At 46.9% G+C, this 19,351-nt stretch overlaps 1 protein-coding gene across 9 annotated transcripts in view; it reads right to left on the reverse strand.

Moving 5' to 3' along the window:
• lama2 (laminin, alpha 2) overlaps positions 1-19,351 on the reverse strand; it is a 364,467-nt gene that overhangs the window by 298,554 nt on the left and 46,562 nt on the right. For all 9 annotated transcript variants that reach the window (XM_056268199.1, XM_056232539.1, XM_056272103.1 and 6 more), the window contains exon 3: positions 13,775-13,887. In XM_056268199.1, the coding sequence (XP_056124174.1) occupies positions 13,775-13,887 (113 nt within the window). The remainder of the gene's footprint in view (positions 1-13,774; positions 13,888-19,351) is intronic.

Here is a 19,351-nt window from a genome sequence, read left to right on the forward strand (position 1 = left end):
TCGCGGTCCTGCTGGCGAAGGACGCGATAGAGCCGGTGTCCGTGACCGAGATGAGGTCCGGCTTCTACAGCCCGTACTTCATCGTACCCAAGAAAGGTGGTGGGTTTGCTGATTCAGCACATCAGCCAGTTGGTCTTCAGGTCAACTGGGGAACGAGCAAACTCACCCCCGTGCAGAGGATCTCTTTTCTCGGTTTGGAGCTGGACTCGGTCCAACACACGGCGCGCCTCTCAGAGGTTCGAGCCCGGTCGGTGCTGAACTGCTTGAATGTCATCAAGAGCAGTACAGTGGTTCCACTGAAACAATTTCAGAGGCTCCTGGGGCATATGGCAGCCGCAGCCGCAGTTACGCCGCTCGGCTTGCTGCATATGAGACCACTCCAGCACTGGTTTCACGACCGAGTCCCGAGGTGGGCGTGGCAGAGCGGCACGCACCATGTAAAAATCACCCCGCCTTGCCCCCAAACCCTCAGTCCGTGGTCGGACCCTTTGTTTCTCCGGGCCGGAGTGCCCCTAGAACAAGTGTCCAGGCGCGCTGTGGTCTCCACAGACGCCTCCAACACCGGCTGGGGGGCCACGTACAACGGGCATGCAGTAGCTGGCACCTGGACGGGGTCCCACCTGCATTGGCACATCAACTGCCTCGAGTTGTTAGCAGTATTCCTTGCTTTGAGACGCCTCAAGACGACGCTGCTCGGCAAGCACGTACTGGTCCGCACGGACAACACTGCGACCGTTGCGTACATCAACCATCAAGGTGGTCTACGCTCCCGTCGCATGTCACAACTCGCCCGCCACCTCCTCCTATGGAGTCAGAAGCATCTGAGGTTGCTTCGTGCCGTTTACATCCCTGGCCTGCTCAATTGTGCCGCCGACGAGCTCTCACGACAGATTGTGGCCTCGTGGGAATGGCGACTCCATCCCCAGGCGGTCCAGCTCATGGACCGGATACGTGCGCCATTCTTACTCCAATTGTGTTCCCCTTGCCCGAACCCTGTCGAGTTCCTCCGCACCCCTTCGACATCGGACGTGGCGAGCGTCCGGTGTTAGGCCTACCACTCGTAAGCAGTGTGGAACCTGTGCTAGGCTGGGGCCCATATGTTGCGATCCCTACGGTGATCCCATATGTGTATTTCCACGGTACAGCTCCGTACGGCGAGCTCGTGTCTTTCCCTTGGCAGTTCCTCTGCCGTCACTGTATTGGTGTTGTCTCCCCCCTTCTTGGCTGGAGCCACCCCAGTGACATTCCATATGTCAGTCTGCCCAGTCTTCCGCCCAGTTCATATGTGTATTCTCCACGTTACCTCCCTCCGGGTTGGATGTGGCTTCCGCAGCGTCCCTTCCTTCCAACGTACGGGGTACGCTTTCCCAGTGTTCTAAGTCTTACTGAGTGGGTCTTGTGGAACAGCAGTGACTTCCTGGCCTAAGTCCTATCCTCTTCCGTTAATGTCGGGAGGATTAGGAGGCTTTTGTCTAGGCACTGGAAGGTGGCCGCGTTTGTGGCGTTTTCAAAGGTTGGATCCCATTTCAGTCGACCGTCGACTACGTCCGACGTTATCGACTGAAAGGGAACGTCCTTGTTGCGTATGCAACCCACCGTTCCCTGAAGGAGGGAACGGAGGACGTAGTCCCCTTGCCACTACCGCTGGACCACCGCTGACTCCGAGTGCGCTCGGCTCCTCAGCGAAAAGCAAATGGTGCGTGCATCTACTTCCGTGTTTATACCCGCGCCGCGGGGCGGAGTGTGAGATGCATATTTTGGCTCGTTCAATAATACTCGAAGACAATAGGCTCACCTGAAGTGATCCCATTTCAGTCGACCGTCGACTATGTCCTCCGTTCCCTCCTTCAGGGAACGGTGGGTTGCATACGCAACCAGGACGTTCTCTTTCACTTCTACTTTACACAAAATTATATAAAAAGGCCCATCTTGGCAAGTAGCCTTGTAAACATAGTCGACTATATATATGTCTTAAATCAATGTAAACAAACAGTTGATAAATAAAACCCTTTTGTAACAGTATATTGAATCTGTGCAGCTCTTAAAGTGACAGTAGCCTAATATTCCTGCTGCCGTCTCTGTTTTAACATTAATCAAACAACAGACCAAATCACTCAATACTCTTGACTAAATAACTTTCGTAACTATAATAAGGATTAATGTATATTTAATGTATACAATGAAGAATATTTTATTACTTTATTTCATGAGACTTTCCAGAAAATCACTGTTTTATCATTTCCTATGCATGTTTGTTCTGTTGTATTTATGTAGGCGTGTTAATGTTAAATGGGTCCAATCCATGTTCAATAGAAATTATTTTACGATGCAGAAATAAACTACCTTAACGTATGCTTTGATCAGAATCTCCCAATAGTTGTTTATTAAAATTGGTATCGGCAAAAAAAAAAAAAAAAATAAAATATTGGTGCATCTCTAATTTAAAAAAAGGAAGTCCCCTGTTCTCATTTAGATGAGTGTGTGTGTGTGTGTGTGTGTGTGGACAGTGTTCATGAAGACAGCATCAGCAGCTGCCCTCAGGTGTTCATTTACCGTAGCGGTTCTCACTAGCAAAGGCCACAGATTTCATAGGAGACAAACAACCATCCCTGCAGTGTGTGACAGAGAGAAGGAGAGCTATAAAAAACCCACAACCTGTCAGAAATGGCACGACTCAAACACAGATGTGACTCCCTTATCTGACTGTGTGTGCTGGCCTCAAGACCTTGCTTCCTCCACACACACACACACACACACACACACACACACACACACACACACACACACACACACACACACACACACACACACACACACACACACACACACACACACACACACAGAGAGATATATCCTCCTCACTCTTTCTCTCTCACACACAGATGACAGCGTATTCTCTGCGTGTCACATCTCTTCTGTCAAAGATTATTCTCAGAGGCTTCAATAACTTTCAGTTCAGATGAACAAACTCCAGCAAATGTTTAATAACTGAAAAGCCAGAAGGGTAAACACTTGGGAGTGAACATGTTGTTTTGCCATTGTCTAATTTTCCTGATATCATACTGAATCCAGCATTATGTTGCATAATTTGACTGAACAAATTTCAACTAGCAAAAATAACAAAAATAAAAATCAAATAATGTTCACCCATTTATTTTCTTTCCAAATTTATTTCCATTCTAATTTTTTGATATAGCCTATTTATTTTTTATTTTTTTAAACATTGAACTAAGGATGCACATTTTGGGATTTTGGAGTGTGTGAGTGAGTTAGTGAGTTAGTGAGTGAGTGTGTGTGTGTGTGTGTGTGTGATTGTGTGTTCGTGTTTATATTACATTGTGGGGACCAAATGACCCCACAAGTATAGTAAAACGTACTCGGTTACTAACGTAACCTCGGTTCTCTCTAGAGAGGGAACGAGTATTGCGTAAGTTTAGCTTATGCTGCGGGAAAGATTCATCTTAATTTTGTATTCATTGTCAACGCAGTGCAGCAGCTAGCAGACCTAGAGCAGGCAGTCTTGCGTGCTCATTGGCTGCCCTGCGGGCATCTGCTGCAGCCTACCAGTGAGCCCCGCGTGACGTCACGCCAATGAAGGGCGCTCGCGCCTTCATAGCGTCATAGCCCGCCAGAATGGCCGTGGCTTAGCGTATAAAAGAAGGGGCTGTAGGCTGAATTCCCTGGTTTTCGTCGACTGAAGCGAAGTCGCTCGTGGCGCGAGCACGGCCGGTTACGAAATACTCGTTCCCTCTCTAGAGAGAACCGAGGTTACGTTAGTAACCGAGTACGTTCTCTTACGAGAGGTTCTCTCGTATTGCGTAAGTTTAGCTTACGCTACGGGAACTTTTTGTCAACGCCGTGCGCGCCAAGCAACCACCCATGAGTCGCCGAGGTTTCTCGAGGAACCCAATAAGTGGAAAAAATAAGGTGGCCAGCCACGCGGGCCATCACTCGTACATAAGCACACCTAGGGAATACAGAGCAGAGCACTGGTCTGTATAAGCATATAGCACATCCCTACTAGTGCAGCTCAACCAGGAGAGCTGAGTCACGTGAGAGTGGTCTGAGCATGATATATCTGGGCAGAACGCACAACTCACTTAGACTGACAGAAGTTTAGCCTGCAGGGCGGGAACTTCTAGGTTATAGAACCTGACAAAGGTAGACGGGGAGCTCCAGCCCGCCGCTACACATATGTCGTGGATAGAAATCCCGCTGGACCACGCCCACGATGAGGCCATGCCTCTAGTGGAATGAGCCCTGATGCCCAGAGGACATTGCAGACCTTTTGACGCGTAAGCGGCCGCTATAGCGTCCACTATCCATCTGGACAGAGTCTGTTTCGAGGCAGCGAGACCTTTGGTGCGCCCACCAAATGAAACAAACAGCTGCTCCGTGCGCCTGAAAGAGGCGGAGCGCGTAGTGTAAAACCTCAGCGCCCTGACCGGGCAAAGGAGATTCACGTCTGTCTCACTGTCTGACGCTGGCAGAGCCGACAGTGAAATGACTTGCGCTCTGAAAGGAGTGCCCATCACTTTTGGAACATAGCCATGTCTAGGTTTCAAGGATGACTTTGGAGTCATTCGGCCCGAACTCAAGACACGTCGCGCTGATTGACAGCGCGTGCAGGTCCCCCACACGTTTGACTGATGACAGCGCAGTCAGAAAAACGTTTTTTAGTGATAGGTATTTTAACTCCACGGAGTCTAGTGGCTCAAATGGGAAGGCTTTCAGGGCCTCGAGGACCAAGGAAAGATCCCACATAGGAACCGACGGGGGGGCGCGGCGGATTCATCCTTCTAGCTCCCCTAAGGAAGTGGATGACCAGCTCATGTCTTCCCAGTGACTGGCCGTGCGTCGATTCTGCGAACGCTGCCACGGCCGCCACATAAACTTTGAGCGTGGATGGGGACCTCCCTTTATCCATCAGCTCTTGTAGGAAAGTGAGCAGATGCGCAACCTCGCATGTCCGTGGGTCCAGATCTCTGTCGGTGCACCACTTGGAGAACACCGACCATTTAGACGCGTGGAGCCTTCTCGTGGAAGGAGCTCTAGACTGCGTGATCGTGTTCATCACTCTTTCTGGCAGGGCAACGAGTACCCGTTGATCAACCATGCGTGCAGAGACCAGCGCTCTGGATGGGGATGCCAGATCGAGCCACGAGCCTGAGAGAGGAGATCTGCCCTCACCGTAATAGGCCACGGAGCTGCATGTGACAGCCGTGCTAGTTCCGGGAACCAATTCTGATTCTCCCAGTGCGGAGCTATGAGGAGCACCGAGTGGCGCGTTTCCTTGATTCTCTTGATCACCTGTGGTAGCAGGGAGACCGGAGGGAAAGCATACAGTGGGAGGCTGGGCCAGACCTGGGCCAGCGCGTCCTCGTTCTTCGAAAAGAACATCGGGCAATGAGCGTTGTCTTTTGACGCAAATAGGTCGACTTCCACTCTGCCGAATAGGCGCCACAGTTTCTGGACTGTTTGGGGGTGCAGGTACCTTCCCCCTGGGGGAACGTTGTCCCTTGACAGTTTGTCTGGGCCGTCGTTCAAATGGCCAGGCACATGCGCCGCCCTCAGCGAGCGCAGGTGCATCTGGGACCAAATAAGGATGCGTTCCGTCAGATTGCAGAGGTTTCTGGATCTGACACCGCCCTGACGGTTTACATAGGAAACCACAGACATGTTGTCCGAGCGGACGAGAACATGTTGGTTCTGTATGAACGGGAGGAAGCGCTTCAGCGCGTTCTCGACCGCTATCATTTCCAGACAGTTTATGTGAAAACACTTCTCTTGGTCTGACCACTGGCCAAAGGCCTGCCCTCGAACAGCGCGCCTCAACCCGAGTTGGACGCGTCTGTCGAATGACTTCCCGATAAGAGATGGTTCCCATCATCACTCCCTGCTGGTACCAGTCGGCTACTAACCAGGGCTGCAGAGCCGCTATGCAGGTCTGAGTCACTCTGATTTTCTGGCCGCCAGAAACCCAGGCTCGCCGAGACGCGCGAGCATTCAACCAGCGTTGGAGCGGGCGCATGCGCAGTAGACCCAGCTGGAGCACCGCTGCCGCTAAAGCTATACAGCCCAGCATCCTTTGAAACGTTTTCAAAGGGAGAAAGCTGCCCTTCTGGAAAGACGCGGCTAGGCGGCGAACACAGCGCGCGCGCTGTGTCGACAAACGAGCCGTCATGGCCACAGAATTCAGTTCTATACCTAAAAAGGAAATTGACTGACTGGGCATTAATGAGCTCTTGGTCAAGTTGACCGTGAGACCCAAGCTTTCCAGGTGACTGAGAAGCACTGTTCTGCGAGACAACAGCTCCGTCTCTGACTGTGCCAATATCAGCCAATCGTCCAGATAGTTCATTATTCGCAGCCCCTGAGTTCTCAGGGGGGGCGAGCGCCGCGTCCATGCACTTCGTAAATGTACGGGGTGCTAGAGACAGGCCGAACGGCAGGACGGTGTATTGATATACCTGACCGACGAAGGCGAATCTCAAAAATTGCCTGTCACGGGGTAATATCTGAATCTGAAAATAGGCATCCTTCAGATCTAGAGAAATAAACCAGTCCCTCGGGCGAACGTGCGCGAGGATTTTTCTGGTCGTAAGCATTTTGAACGGTCTCCTTGCAAGCACTTTGTTCAAATGTCTCAGATCTAGGATAGGTCTGAAAGCTCCGTCCTTCTTGGGTACGAGAAAATATCGGCTGTAAAAGCCTGACTCGCTCAGAGAAGGCGGTACTTTTTTATAGCCCCTTTGCACAGCAGTTTTGCTATTTCTGCGTGAAGGAGGTGTGCACTTCCGCATTCACTATCGTCGCGGTCCGGGCTCGAAAGCGCGGGGGACGGCGAATGAATTGAAGTGTATAGCCCTGCTTATTGTGCTCAGAACCCATTCTGAAATCCCTGGGATAGTTTCCCACGCAGCTATGTGAGTTGCTAGGGGGCGAATGGCCTCCGGGTTCAGATCGCCGCCATTTGCGGGCTTGTGAAGCTGAGCCGGAGCCGAAAGCGCGGCGCGCGCGCTCTCGGTTCTGGGCAATGGCTGCTCGCTGAAAGCCGAGACCGTCTGATTTATGTGAGGTGTCCCAATCATAAGGGATGGGGAGCATTTTATTCTCACTTTTTGACGCGTGAGCAGCGCTTTGGGCGGAAAAGCTTTCTGTAAGCGTGAGCGCGGGCACGAGCTTACAAGTGTATTTGACGCCCCGATCATAACGGATGGGGAGCGTCTTATCAATGCCCTGCGTTTTGTGATAACATTTAAACGCGCGGGCGGCGCCCGGGGGGAGGTGTGTGTTAGTAAGCGTGAACGCTCTCCGGCGGGCACGAGACTTACATTCATAACCTGTTTTATTGACCGTGTAACAGAGCGGGCAGATAGTGGGCACAGACCTGTGGACACATTTCTTATATTCAACACTCGAGCGGCTTTTCTGCGCTTTATGAGAGTGTGCTCTGTGAGTGACACAAGATTTGATGTGCTTGTGTGTAGGGGTGAACACTGGGGCGTGGGCACTTTAACTACACTTAAAACACCAACGGCGTGAGCCGGACCAGACATTATACTCTTTTGAGATTTCTCTGGGTCGCCGTGAAAACGGCGTATGTGTGCAGGCGAGAGGGCAAATGAACCGGCTCGTTGGCTGCTAAATGGACCACTGCAGTAGCCTGTCTGAAGGGGACTGACAGGGAAATAAACTTTGACGGCAGTCCGGCCGCAGCGGGACACGCGCGTCTTTCTCTCTCATAGTTTGATATGAGTCTTCAGTGATAGAGCGGGCAGAAAAATAGGCGTGGGCACGAACTCGTGGACACATTTCCTATGTTCAACACTCGAGCGGTTTCCCGCTTTAAGGGAGTGGGCTCTGTGAATAACACGGGAAGTGTTGTGCTCGCTGAGGAGAGCCGCATAAATTTTATCTGCTGCGGGAGCAGGAATCGAACACAGGTCTCTGGCGCAAAAGCTTAGGGTTTAGCCACTGAGCCACGGGGGAAACTACGTAAGCTTAAGTAGCGCGAGCAGATAACTAAGAGCGCGCGTGGCGCGGTAGCTTCCTTTACGTTACAAGGAAAGCTAGCCGCGGTTAGAACAGCAGTCCATAGCGTGTCCCTCGACCTCATCCTCAGACGCGACGGCAGTGAGGCTCGTGAGCGGCAGCTGCGCGTCGGTGAAGGGAGACGGGGAAGGTGAAAAAGCGAGGCTCGAGGGAGGCTTTCCGGCGAGCGCGTCGCTGTGGCTACAGGCTCCGGCTGCCTTTGTTAACGGCGCTTATCACTGCGCGGTCCCACAAAGGGCGGAGTGACTGCTTCTATGGGGGGCGCGGTAGCTTCCTTGTAACGTAAAGGAAGCTAGCCGCGGTTAGAACAGCAGTCCCTTGTGGCGTGTCCCTCAACCTCATCCTCAGACGCGACGGCAGTGAGGCTCGTGAGCGGCAGCTGCGCGTCGGTGAAGAGAGGCGGGGAAGGCGAGAGCGAGGCTCGAGGGAGGTTCTCTGGCGAGCGCGTCGCAGTGGCCACAGGTTCCGGCTGTCTCCGGGGCCCTACACGAGCCGCAGGAAATGCGAGGCATCTTTAAAGAGACACTCGCGCTCTTTTAGGAGAAGCTAGAAGAGAATACAACAGAGTAAAAGGATACGTCGCCGGATAGCGTAGCTCGCACGGATGGCTGAAGGTGGCGAAGACGGCCGGCTTCCTCAGCGCTGTCCTAAGCTGGCTGTTTGCTGTTCGACGGCGGCGGCGGCTTCTCTCAGATCCAGCGATGCGAAAGGCTTCGCTGAAGAGACGAAAACCAGGGAAGTCAGCCTACAGCCCCTTCTTTTACACGCTAAGCCACGGCCATTCTGGCGGGCTATGACGCTATGAAGGCACGAGCGCCCTTCATTGGGCGTGACGTCACGCGGGGCTCACTGGTAGGCTGCAGCAGATGCCCGCAGGGCAGCCAATGAGCACGCAAGACTGCCTGCTCTAGGTCTGCTAGCTGCTGCACTGCGTTGACAATGAATACAAAATTAAGGATAATTTTTTGGCTTCAATATCTCGAGAAGATGAATCTTTCCCGTAGCGTAAGCTAAACTTACGCAATACGAGAGAACCTCTCGTAAGAGAACCTGAAATCACCTACATTGTGGGGACCAGCCAGCGGTCCCCATGAGGAAAACAGCGTATAAATCATACTAAGTAATGTTTTTTGAAAATGTAAAAATACAGAAAGTTTTGTGTGATGGGTAGGTTTAGGGATAGGGTTAGTGTAAGGGGACAGAATATACAGTTTGTACAGTATAAAAACCATTACGGCTATGGAGAGTCCCCACAAAGATGTGTGCACCTGTTTGTGTGTGTGTGTGTGTGCGTGTGTGTGTGTGTGTACCCCATATTTTGGGGACAAATTCTAAAGCTGACAAAAACTCCCAAAACCTCCATTTGGGGATGTCCTCATTTGTAAAAATATCTTTTTTTCTTGTAAAAATGCATAAAGTTTTCTGATAGGATTAGGGTGTGGTTTGAGACAACTGCACTTTTCAAGTAATAAATATTTTTCATACAAAGTAAAATGCAGCTTAATTAGTTTAGTTGGGTAGCATTCCTGAGAGCTGAGAAGAGAACACCTGCTCCTCCAGACGTGTGCTTGTCAGTTGTCCATGATTTAGGAATGATGATGAATAATAATGAAGCATAAAAATACCATACTTTGCTGGTCTTGCGAGAGAAAGAGAGAACCCGTGAAAGTAAACATCATCTGCTCCAGATAACAGCTTTTAAATATTGTATTGTTAGTAACACTTTAGTTTATGGTCCAATTCTCACTATTAACTAGTTGCTTATTATCATGCATATTACTATGATATTGACTGTTTATTAGTACTTACACATATCAATGCCTTATTCTGCATGACCATATTCTCCAATCCCTTAATCCACCCAATACCGAAGCTTAACAACTACCTTACTAACTATTAATAAGCAGTAATTAGGAGTTTATTGAGGCAAAAGTCATAGTTAATAGTTAGTTAATAATGAGAGTTGAACCCTAATCTTAAGTGTGACCGCATTGTTTAATACTTTTAATGAGACAGTAATAGCCTTACTAGTCAAACAATAGCTAAGGATTATTAATCTGTTAATAGGTTAAGCTGTCCACAATACTGTCACAATTACGTTTAGTTTAGTTTGTCCAAGTTTCACTTTCATGGACTTTTAGTTTGTTTATCATCAGTTGCCTGTTTCCTTGTTCCTAGTTTCCCACCAGTCATTAGTTTCCATGGACACTCATTCAGTCATCACAGCTGTTCAATATTAAGTTCATCATCACTGTGTATTTAAGTACCTCATTGTTCACTGTTCATTATCCGGTATGGTTGTGTGTTACACGCTGTGCTGTTTGCTTTATCCTTTTAGTTTGTTTTATTTGAATAAATTCCTTGGTTCTGGACCATTTGAATCTATTATGTATGTATTTATTATTCATATGTGTCATCTCATGCTGAAGTGTTCATTGTAGGCTACAGAGCTGTTTTGTTAGGTATGTACTGTTTGTACTAGGCTATTTTGGCTCATTCCTCCAGGTATTTGCTCTAGTTTAGCTTACTCTTACACTTGTGCACAATTATTTTAATTATAGACTCTCAAATGGACAGAGATCAGATGTTTGCCTTGCTCATTTGTTCCTATTTGTTCTCATATGTGCACCAGTCATTCTTCCCTCTATTTTAACAAGATGTCAGTCCTGTGGCATGATGTCAGCATACTGTACTTTTCTGTAGAGATGCTATTTTTTGAGGCATGAGCACTGAGATACAAACTTAACTGATGTTTGTAACATGACTACCTTTGAATGTTAACTACTTTCAATTTTGAGCAGTATATTTTTAACATAAGAGCGGTGCGTTAATTTGTAACTTGAATTGTAAGTCCCGCCCATTCACAGATAGCAGAAAATAGCTAACATCTGCAATGCAAAATAAGGTGGACAGTTTGACAATGACATGTCAGTCTTAATCTCATGTCAGCACACAGGAACGGTCGCAGTTATGCCTTCTGCTTTTATAAGGTTGTTTTGGTCTTTTTAGCTCTAGAGGCCACTTTATTGTCAGCATCTAAACTCTGTAGCTCCTTTAAAGTGATCATTGGCTTTTCTGTGGGTTTTCTCTCAAGTCTCATTGCAGTTTTTGTAGAGAAATCTGGGCAAATATGTTTTCAAAGCAGTGTAGGTGGTTGGATTTCCACTTCCTGATAATTGAACCAAATAAGACATCCAAACATCTGGATATTGTTTTGTATTCTTTTACCATTTCAGCATTTGTTTAACAAGGGGATTTAATTTTTTCCATTTGTTCTCTTTTCTGTGGGAATTTCATCCAGAAGATATTTTAATGATTCACAGACTAATACTTCTGTGAACATCATTTTGTTATATTATTTTAATAAAATTATTAATAATTCATTTTAATATGGATTTTTTTTTTTTGCCTAAAAACAAGCAAGATTTGCAGGTGACCCTTCAATAAACTCTGAACCTTTTTCTTACTGTTCCTCAACATGCACATCCAACAGGAATTTCAATGAACAGTCTGATTTTCTGTAAAATCTGCTCATAAAATGGTAAAAAGTCATTCAGTGCATGTGTGGGTGCGTTTGCACATGTGTATGTGTTTGTGCAGGGCTTTAGTATGATTATTCACATTTCTAAAGAGTATTGAGGTCAGGTGAACATCTGCAGTGATCGGAACATCACACACACACACACACACACACCGTTTCCTGAAGCACATGCACAATCATTTGACTGGAGTGTGATCAGACAGAGCCTGAAAAACAACATGTGCAAATTTGGCAAGGCTAGAACATGTGGAAAATCTGCACATGTACAGTCCAAGCGGACTCTTCTAATGATGTATGTATGTGTACTGTGCACAAAACATATTGCACATAAAGGAGTAGGAACAGCGTGTGCATATCAGCCTGCTGTTTATAAACAACCGCTTAATTCAATTGAATCAATTTCCTCAGTTCAGGAGGGTTTTGCTGTAGTGCTCAGCGTGCTGAATGGGGGACTGTAATGTGTTAGTGCACGTTTGTCATTGTGACGACAGGTTGTCAGGGAGTGAGTGATGGTGAGATGGCAGTCGTGGCCCGATGCTGTACGTGTGATTGCCGTCAGTAATTACACAGCCTCTCGTCTGATTTATTAACTCTAAATGTCCTCTACAGCCCCTCTAATGAATACTCAAACCCTGTCACACTCATTTGTCTTCTATCTTGCCACCACCTTTCACTCTCTCTCTCTCTCTCTCTCTCTCTGTCACCGTACCGTGTTACACTCATTGTCGTATTCTTCAGCACAGAGGAACAATGCAGGAATTAAAGAGATAGTAAATGAACATTGTCATTATTTATCACCCTCATGCTGTTTAAAATTGAGTATGACTTTCATCCTTCATTTTTTTTAGGTGAATAATATATGCCACATTTTTCCATATAATGAAAATGACCGAAAAGTGGGGCTATCAAGCTCCATCATACACAACCGTTAAAAACTTTGGGGTCAGTGAGATTTGTTTTTATGTTTTTGAAAGTCTCTAAAGGTTGCATTTATTTGATGAAAAATACAGTAAAATGATGCATCTATGATCATATCTAACATAAATCCTACAGAATCATGCAACAAACAGTTAAATCGTTATTCTCTCTGCTCCCTATACTTCCCATCGCTTCTATTTTTTATATTATTTTGCCTCCCATCTACTAATTTGCACGTCGCTTCTCATTCTGACCGGCCTGCACCCGGTGTCATCTGTTGACTGCTTTAATTGCGAGTCTGTAGGTGTTTGTGTAATTTCCTGCGGTTGGGCGGCAGTGCTCGCGCTGGCCTCAGATCAGCATCTAATAAGGGCTGATGGGAGCATTCTGCCCACACACTACTGCAAGCCATTCAACTCCACTGCATTTCACTGTTCTGCCAGAGTTAACCTGCCTCTGCTTCTGTACACACACACACACACACCACGAGCGGGAGAAGAACAACAGAGGCGACGGGTGAGTGAATAGAGATGCTTTTCGAGACTGCAGCGCCTCACGGCAGAGCAGGGGACCGTTTCATTCCTGATTAGCATTACAAATAAAAAAGGAAGAAATTATAATTCAACCATATTTCTTAACTGGACTGTAATCTATAGTACTTTGTGTAGACAATTATATGATAGTTTGTTTTGGTTTCGTGTCTATTATGAATCTCCAGAACCCATTCATAGTAATTGCATGGAAAAGAGTGTCTGGTACGATTCTTAAAACACCTCTCTATTGTTATGCAGAAGGAGGAACAGTGTGGGAATAAAATTCTGAAATTATGACAGAATTTTCAACTATGTCTTTGAGAAATTTTTATAAATGCCTATTGCCTACATATTTTAGATATTCATCTTTAAATAGCGTTTCAGGCTAAAACATTGCAGGCCTGTTCACACCAAAGATGAAAACTCTAACTCTAAAGTTTTAAAAACTATTCAAATTCTATGAGAATAGTGAGTCCGCATTACAACTATAAAGATAATGACACAGAGGAGCAATACCATTGGAATCACTTTCAGAATGATTTTTTCCTCAGCTGATGAATAATAAAAACGTTGACAGCCAATCAGAATCCATCATGCTGTAAAGAGCTCGAGCATTATTATGCAAAATGACCTGTGGCTGAATGCCTGGAGAAAGCCCGAGATCCATTCTGATTGGCTGTTGCACTGAGCGTCGGGGCTGTTACTGTGAGCTGTTGTTGTCATTTACCTGCTGCAGGTCCAGAGTCACAGTGACGTAATGGTAGTCCATCCCGTTCATGATGCTCGGGCTCTGCCACCATCTGTTAGTGCCGTCGATAGCGTACTCGATGGGATGCCGCTCTACACACATGAAAAATACAGTCATGTGAGAACACTCCTCCTTCATCTTTGTTTACAGGCTTTTTCATCTTGAATGTATAGGACAGTCAAAACCATTCGGAAAAGTGGATGTGACTGAGATGTGACATGGCCGAATTTGAACCTTGAACCTTTAGACAAAATATTCAATTATTATTATTATTTTTTTAAGTTTGTATATATGGCTCATATAGTCTTATATAGTGAGAATATGGAAAAAACAGCTCAGTTTTATTCAGTTTTTAGGCCCAAACAACAACATGCAATTTGGTGCAGATGCTGATATTCTTCTAAAATTCTTGATATTCAATGCGATCTTTATTACAGTATAGCAGATGTTTACATAAAATGCATATAAATATCAATATCTGCCAATTTGTCTTAGTAAGATTACATTTAAATGCTTAGTTTTATAATCAAAGTTTAATTGTTTTAAAACTTAATGCAATGCAATAGAATGATGATTGAGAGATAAAGAAAACCATGACTAGAAGCTAAATGAAACAAGACATTGAAACTATTCAACTAAGATGTGATAATAAAACTAATCCATCAGGCTTTTGAGGAAGGTTTATTTATTTCTCACAGTCATTGCAAAGTTCTCAATCATTGTTTTTTGTCATAGTTTCTGATTAGTTATACATCTGTTCTCTGTTTTCTTAATGATCTATCTGCGTTTATTAGCCCTTAGTTTTTTTTCAGTTCTCTGTTCGGTGCCGTCAATGTTGTGTTAAAGTGTAGTGTGTGTTTGGAGTTTTCCTCATATTCATTACAGTTTCCTTATCACTAGTTCATTCTGTGTCATGCATAATTCTTTGTGGATTCTACTACACACGCTACCATGACAGAACACAGAACCTCAGAAAGGATTTAAACAGGAAAAAGGGAAAGATCATGAATGTGCGGTGTCCATCTGCTCCTGCTAGAGCAAGGAGATCGCTCCCGTGAGGATCACACAAGGGATTTCCTAGATCTGGCGTGCCTCACTCACTATCCCAGAAGGCACGCCTGGAGTGGAGTGGGTGCTGGTCTAATGTGACTCCCCATTCACTGTCTGCTTTGCTGAAGAGGATAATGCAAGCCTCACTCCAGACCCAGAGCCCAGCCAGCCTTCAGCCCTGCCCATGACATACCAACAGCCAGAGCCCACTGCAGAATCGGCGCCCAAGCCCGCCACGAAGATAGAGCCAGAGCGATTGCCAGAGGCCACGTTCATCCCGTAGCCTGAGCCCAATGTAGAGTCTGAACAGCTGGCAATAACACCCGTCATCGAGGGAATAATAGTGGAGTTCGTTGACATGGTTTGGAGCCCTGTCCACACTCGCTGAGGTGCATGAAATGAGCTGGGTCCCCATGAAGTTATATTGAGCTGGATGATGGAATGTTTTATAGTCTACAGTCTCCACTGGTCCTGTCCAGTACCAATTCATCATCCTCTCTGCTGGTTCAGTCCAGTTCCAAGTCGTCCTTATCCCTGCTGGTTCAGTCCAGTTCCAAAGCCTCTCAGTCTCTACTGGTTCAGCCCAGTTTCAAGTCGTCCTTATCCCTGCTGGTTCAGTCCAGTTCGAAAGCCTCTCAGTCTCTACTGGTTCAGCCCAGTTTCAAGTCGTCCTTATCCCTGCTGGTTCAGTCCAGTTCCAAAGCCTCTCAGTCTCTACTGGTTCAGCCCAGTTTCAAGTCGTCTTCATCTCTGCTGGTTCAGTCCAGTTCCAAAGCCTCTCAGTCTCTACTGGTCCAGCCCAGTTTCAAGTCGTCCTTATCCCTGCTGGTTCAGTCCAGTTCCAAAGCCTCTCAGTCTCTACTGGTTCAGCCCAGTTTCAAGTCGTCTTCATCTCTGCTGGTTCAGTCCAGTTCCAAAGCCTCTCAGTCTCTACTGGTCCAGCCCAGTTTCAAGTCGTCCTTATCCTTGCTGGTTCAGTCCAGTTCCAAAGCCTCTCAGTCTCTACTGGTTCAGCCCAGTTTCAAGTCGTCTTCATCTCTGCTGGTTCAGTCCAGTTCCAAAGCCTCTCAGTCTCTACAGGTCCAGCCCAGTTTCAAGTCGTCCTTATCCCTGCTGGTTCAGTCCAGTTCCAAAGCCTCTCAGTCTCTACTGGTTCAGCCCAGTTTCAAGTCGTCTTCATCTCTGCTGGTTCAGTCCAGTTCCAAAGCCTCTCAGTCTCTACTGGTCCAGCCCAGTTTCAAGTCGTCCTTATCCCTGCTGGTTTAGTCCAGTTCCAAAGCCTCTCAGTCTCTACTGGTTCAGCCTAGTCCCAAGTCGTCTTCATCTCTGCTGGTTCAGTCCAGTTCCAAAGCCTCTCAGTCTCTACTGGTCCAGCCCAGTTTCAAGTCGTCCTTATCCTTGCTGGTTCAGTCCAGTTCCAAAGCCTCTCAGTCTCTACTGGTTCAGCCCAGTTTCAAGTCGTCTTCATCTCTGCCGGTTCAGTCCAGTTCCAAAGCCTCTCAGTCTCTACAGGTCCAGCCCAGTTTCAAGTCGTCCTTATCCCTGCTGGTTCAGTCCAGTTCCAAAGCCTCTCAGTCTCTACTGGTTCAGCCCAGTTTCAAGTCGTCTTCATCTCTGCTGGTTCAGTCCAGTTCCAAAGCCTCTCAGTCTCTACTGGTCCAGCCCAGTTTCAAGTCGTCCTTATCCCTGCTGGTTTAGTCCAGTTCCAAAGCCTCTCAGTCTCTACTGGTTCAGCCTAGTCCCAAGTCGTCTTCATCTCTGCTGGTTCAGTCCAGTTCCAAAGCCTCTCAGTCTCTACTGGTTCAGCCCAGTTTCAAGTCGTCTTCATCTCTGCTGGTTCAGTCCAGTTCCAAAGCCTCTCAGTCTCTACTGTTCCAGCCCAGTTTCAAGTCGTCCTTATCCCTGCTGGTTCAGTCCAGTTCCAAAGCCTCTCAGTCTCAACTGGTTCAGCCCAGTTTCAAGTCGTCTTCATCTCTGCTGGTTCAGTCCAGTTCCAAAGCCTCTCAGTCTCTACTGGTCCAGCCCAGTTTCAAGTCGTCCTTATCCCTGCTGGTTCAGTCCAGTTCCAAGCCTCTCAGTCTCTACTGGTTCAGCCTAGTCCCAAGTCATCTTCATCTCTGCTGGTTCAGTCCAGTTCCAAAGCCTCTCAGTCTCTACTGGTCCAGCCCAGTTTCAAGTCGTCCTTATCCCTGCTGGTTCAGTCCAGTTCCAAAGCCTCTCAGTCTCTACTGGTTCAGCCTAGTTTCAAGTCATCTTCATCTCTGCTGGTTCAGTCCAGTTCCAAAGCCTCTCAGTCTCTACTGGTCCAGCCCAGTTTCAAGTCGTCCTTATCCCTGCTGGTTCAGTCCAGTTCCAAAGCCTCTCAGTCTCTACTGGTCCAGCCCAGTTTCAAGTCGTCCTTATCCCTGCTGGTTCAGTCCAGTTCCAAAGCCTCTCAGTCTCTACTGGTCCAGCCCAGTTTCAAGTCGTCCTTATCCCTGCTGGTTCAGTCCAGTTCCAAAGCCTCTCAGTCTCTACTGGTTCAGCCCAGTTTCAAGTCGTCTTCATCTCTGCTGGTTCAGTCCAGTTCCAAAGCCTTTCAGTCTCTACTGGTTCAGCCCAGTTCTAAATCGTCTTCATTGCCCCTGGTTAAGCCTAGCTCCAAGTTGTCTTTGTCACCACTGCTTAAGCCCTGCTGGTTCTTGAAGTCTTCATCGGCCATCTCTGCCCAGCTCCAATTCTCCTTCATCGCGATTGGTTTAGCCCAGCCTCTCTCTCCCTCCTCCTCTGCCAAAAGGTGTCGTCGATGATGCGTCACTGCACAGTGTATCAGTGTATGACATCAAAGTATCGCAAGTGTGATTCGAAAGCATATGGAGCCATCTGCTCTCTAATTGCCCTCAGGGCACTTTGATGTCATTCTGCTCACCAGACTCTGACCCCCGGACTCCACCTCGGCTCACCGACCCATTGGCTCCACCTTGGCTCAACGCTCCCTCGCCTTCACCCTAGTCTGTCATCCCTCAGGCTCAGGTGGGCTCCCTTGTCGCTCTGGCTCCTCCAGTTCTGCTATCATCCTCATTCACATCGACTCTTTCCAGATCTGCCAAGGCCACACCTCCACCTCGGTCATGTGCACGTGCGGCTCCACCTTGGCCCTTCAGGCCTTCAGTGTCACCCAAGTCTACGTCTCCTTGGTTCCTCCTAGGTCTCCTCCTATCACAGCTTCACCTAATTTGTTTGGGCTCTGGATTTATCCTGGCTCCTCCCTCCATCAGTTCTGCCATGGGCCTGCTCTCATCCTGGCTCTGCTCTGGGTCATCCACTGGCTCCTCCCATATCGGCCCTGGCTCCTCCCTCCATCATCTCCACCTTGATGTTCCCTTCTGTCAGCCCCTCCTCGATCATGTTTCCAGTTCCTCTTCCTTCTCCAGAACCACCTGGCCTCTGTTGGACTTTTGCAGCGCGAGGTCACGTTTAGTTCTATTATCATGTCTTAGTGTAATAGTTTCATTGTATTGTTCTGTTTAGTTTCTAGTCATGGTTTTCTTTGTCACAGTCGTTACCTATTCTTGTTCATTGTTTGTTGTCATCATTTCTGATTAGTTACACACCTGTTCCTTGTTTCGTAAATTTTTCTGTGTCACTTATCATTCTTTGTGAATTCTACTACACACTTTTACAGTGAGTGACAATTTGATACTCACATTTGAACATGATTTTTCTATAAAACAATATGTATGGATAATCAAATAATCCTAAGCTGCTAGTCCAGTAAGTGTTCATCTTGAAATATTACTAACAATATCAAATTATCATCATTATCATCATATCATTGCAAGAGCAATTATCGCATAATCTACACCGGAAGAGAGAGACACGCCGTGACGACACCAGATCCGTCCTATTAAAAATGACTGCAAAAATCCACCTTTAGAGGCCTGTGTATATTTATTAATCATATATTTGAATTTGTATTTAATTTCATTCTAATAAATGGTGTTTTAGAACTGGTGAGGAAGATTACATTTTTCTGCATAGCATGTTTTCATAGTACATCAAGCTCTTTTATCTGCAGAGATCAAGAGAGATTTGATTCCTCATGACATGAGTCCTTTAGAAAAGCACCATAACACCTCATATTAAACCACGACAGGACACGACGGCACTTAATAACGTGTCTCTGCTGGCTTTTACCTTCGCCAGCTGACTGGAGTTGAATAAAACCGTCTTTTGAAATAAAGCTATCTGTTCTAATGAGGGATGAGTTTTATAAGTGCTGAAATACTTACACTTATCTCTGTGCAGAGCCTGTCGAAAGCAAAGTATATTAGACAAACTCCAATCTTTCTTTACAGCCAGATCCTTAATCAGGCAAAGATGATTAAAGTTGTCCACTTAATCATTTATTTGACTGCATATATTCTTTTCTAAATTATGATCGAGATCTAGGTTTCATTTAAAAGAACTCCCCCGCTGGTTAAGTCACATCTCTCTCTCTTTCTCTCTTCCTCTAATTTTCTCTAA

Source organism: Rhinichthys klamathensis, unplaced genomic scaffold (genome assembly GCF_029890125.1).
Source record: "Rhinichthys klamathensis goyatoka isolate OS25496 unplaced genomic scaffold, OSU_Roscu_1.1 h1tg000001l_1, whole genome shotgun sequence".
NCBI classification, from domain to species: domain Eukaryota; kingdom Metazoa; phylum Chordata; class Actinopteri; order Cypriniformes; family Leuciscidae; genus Rhinichthys; species Rhinichthys klamathensis.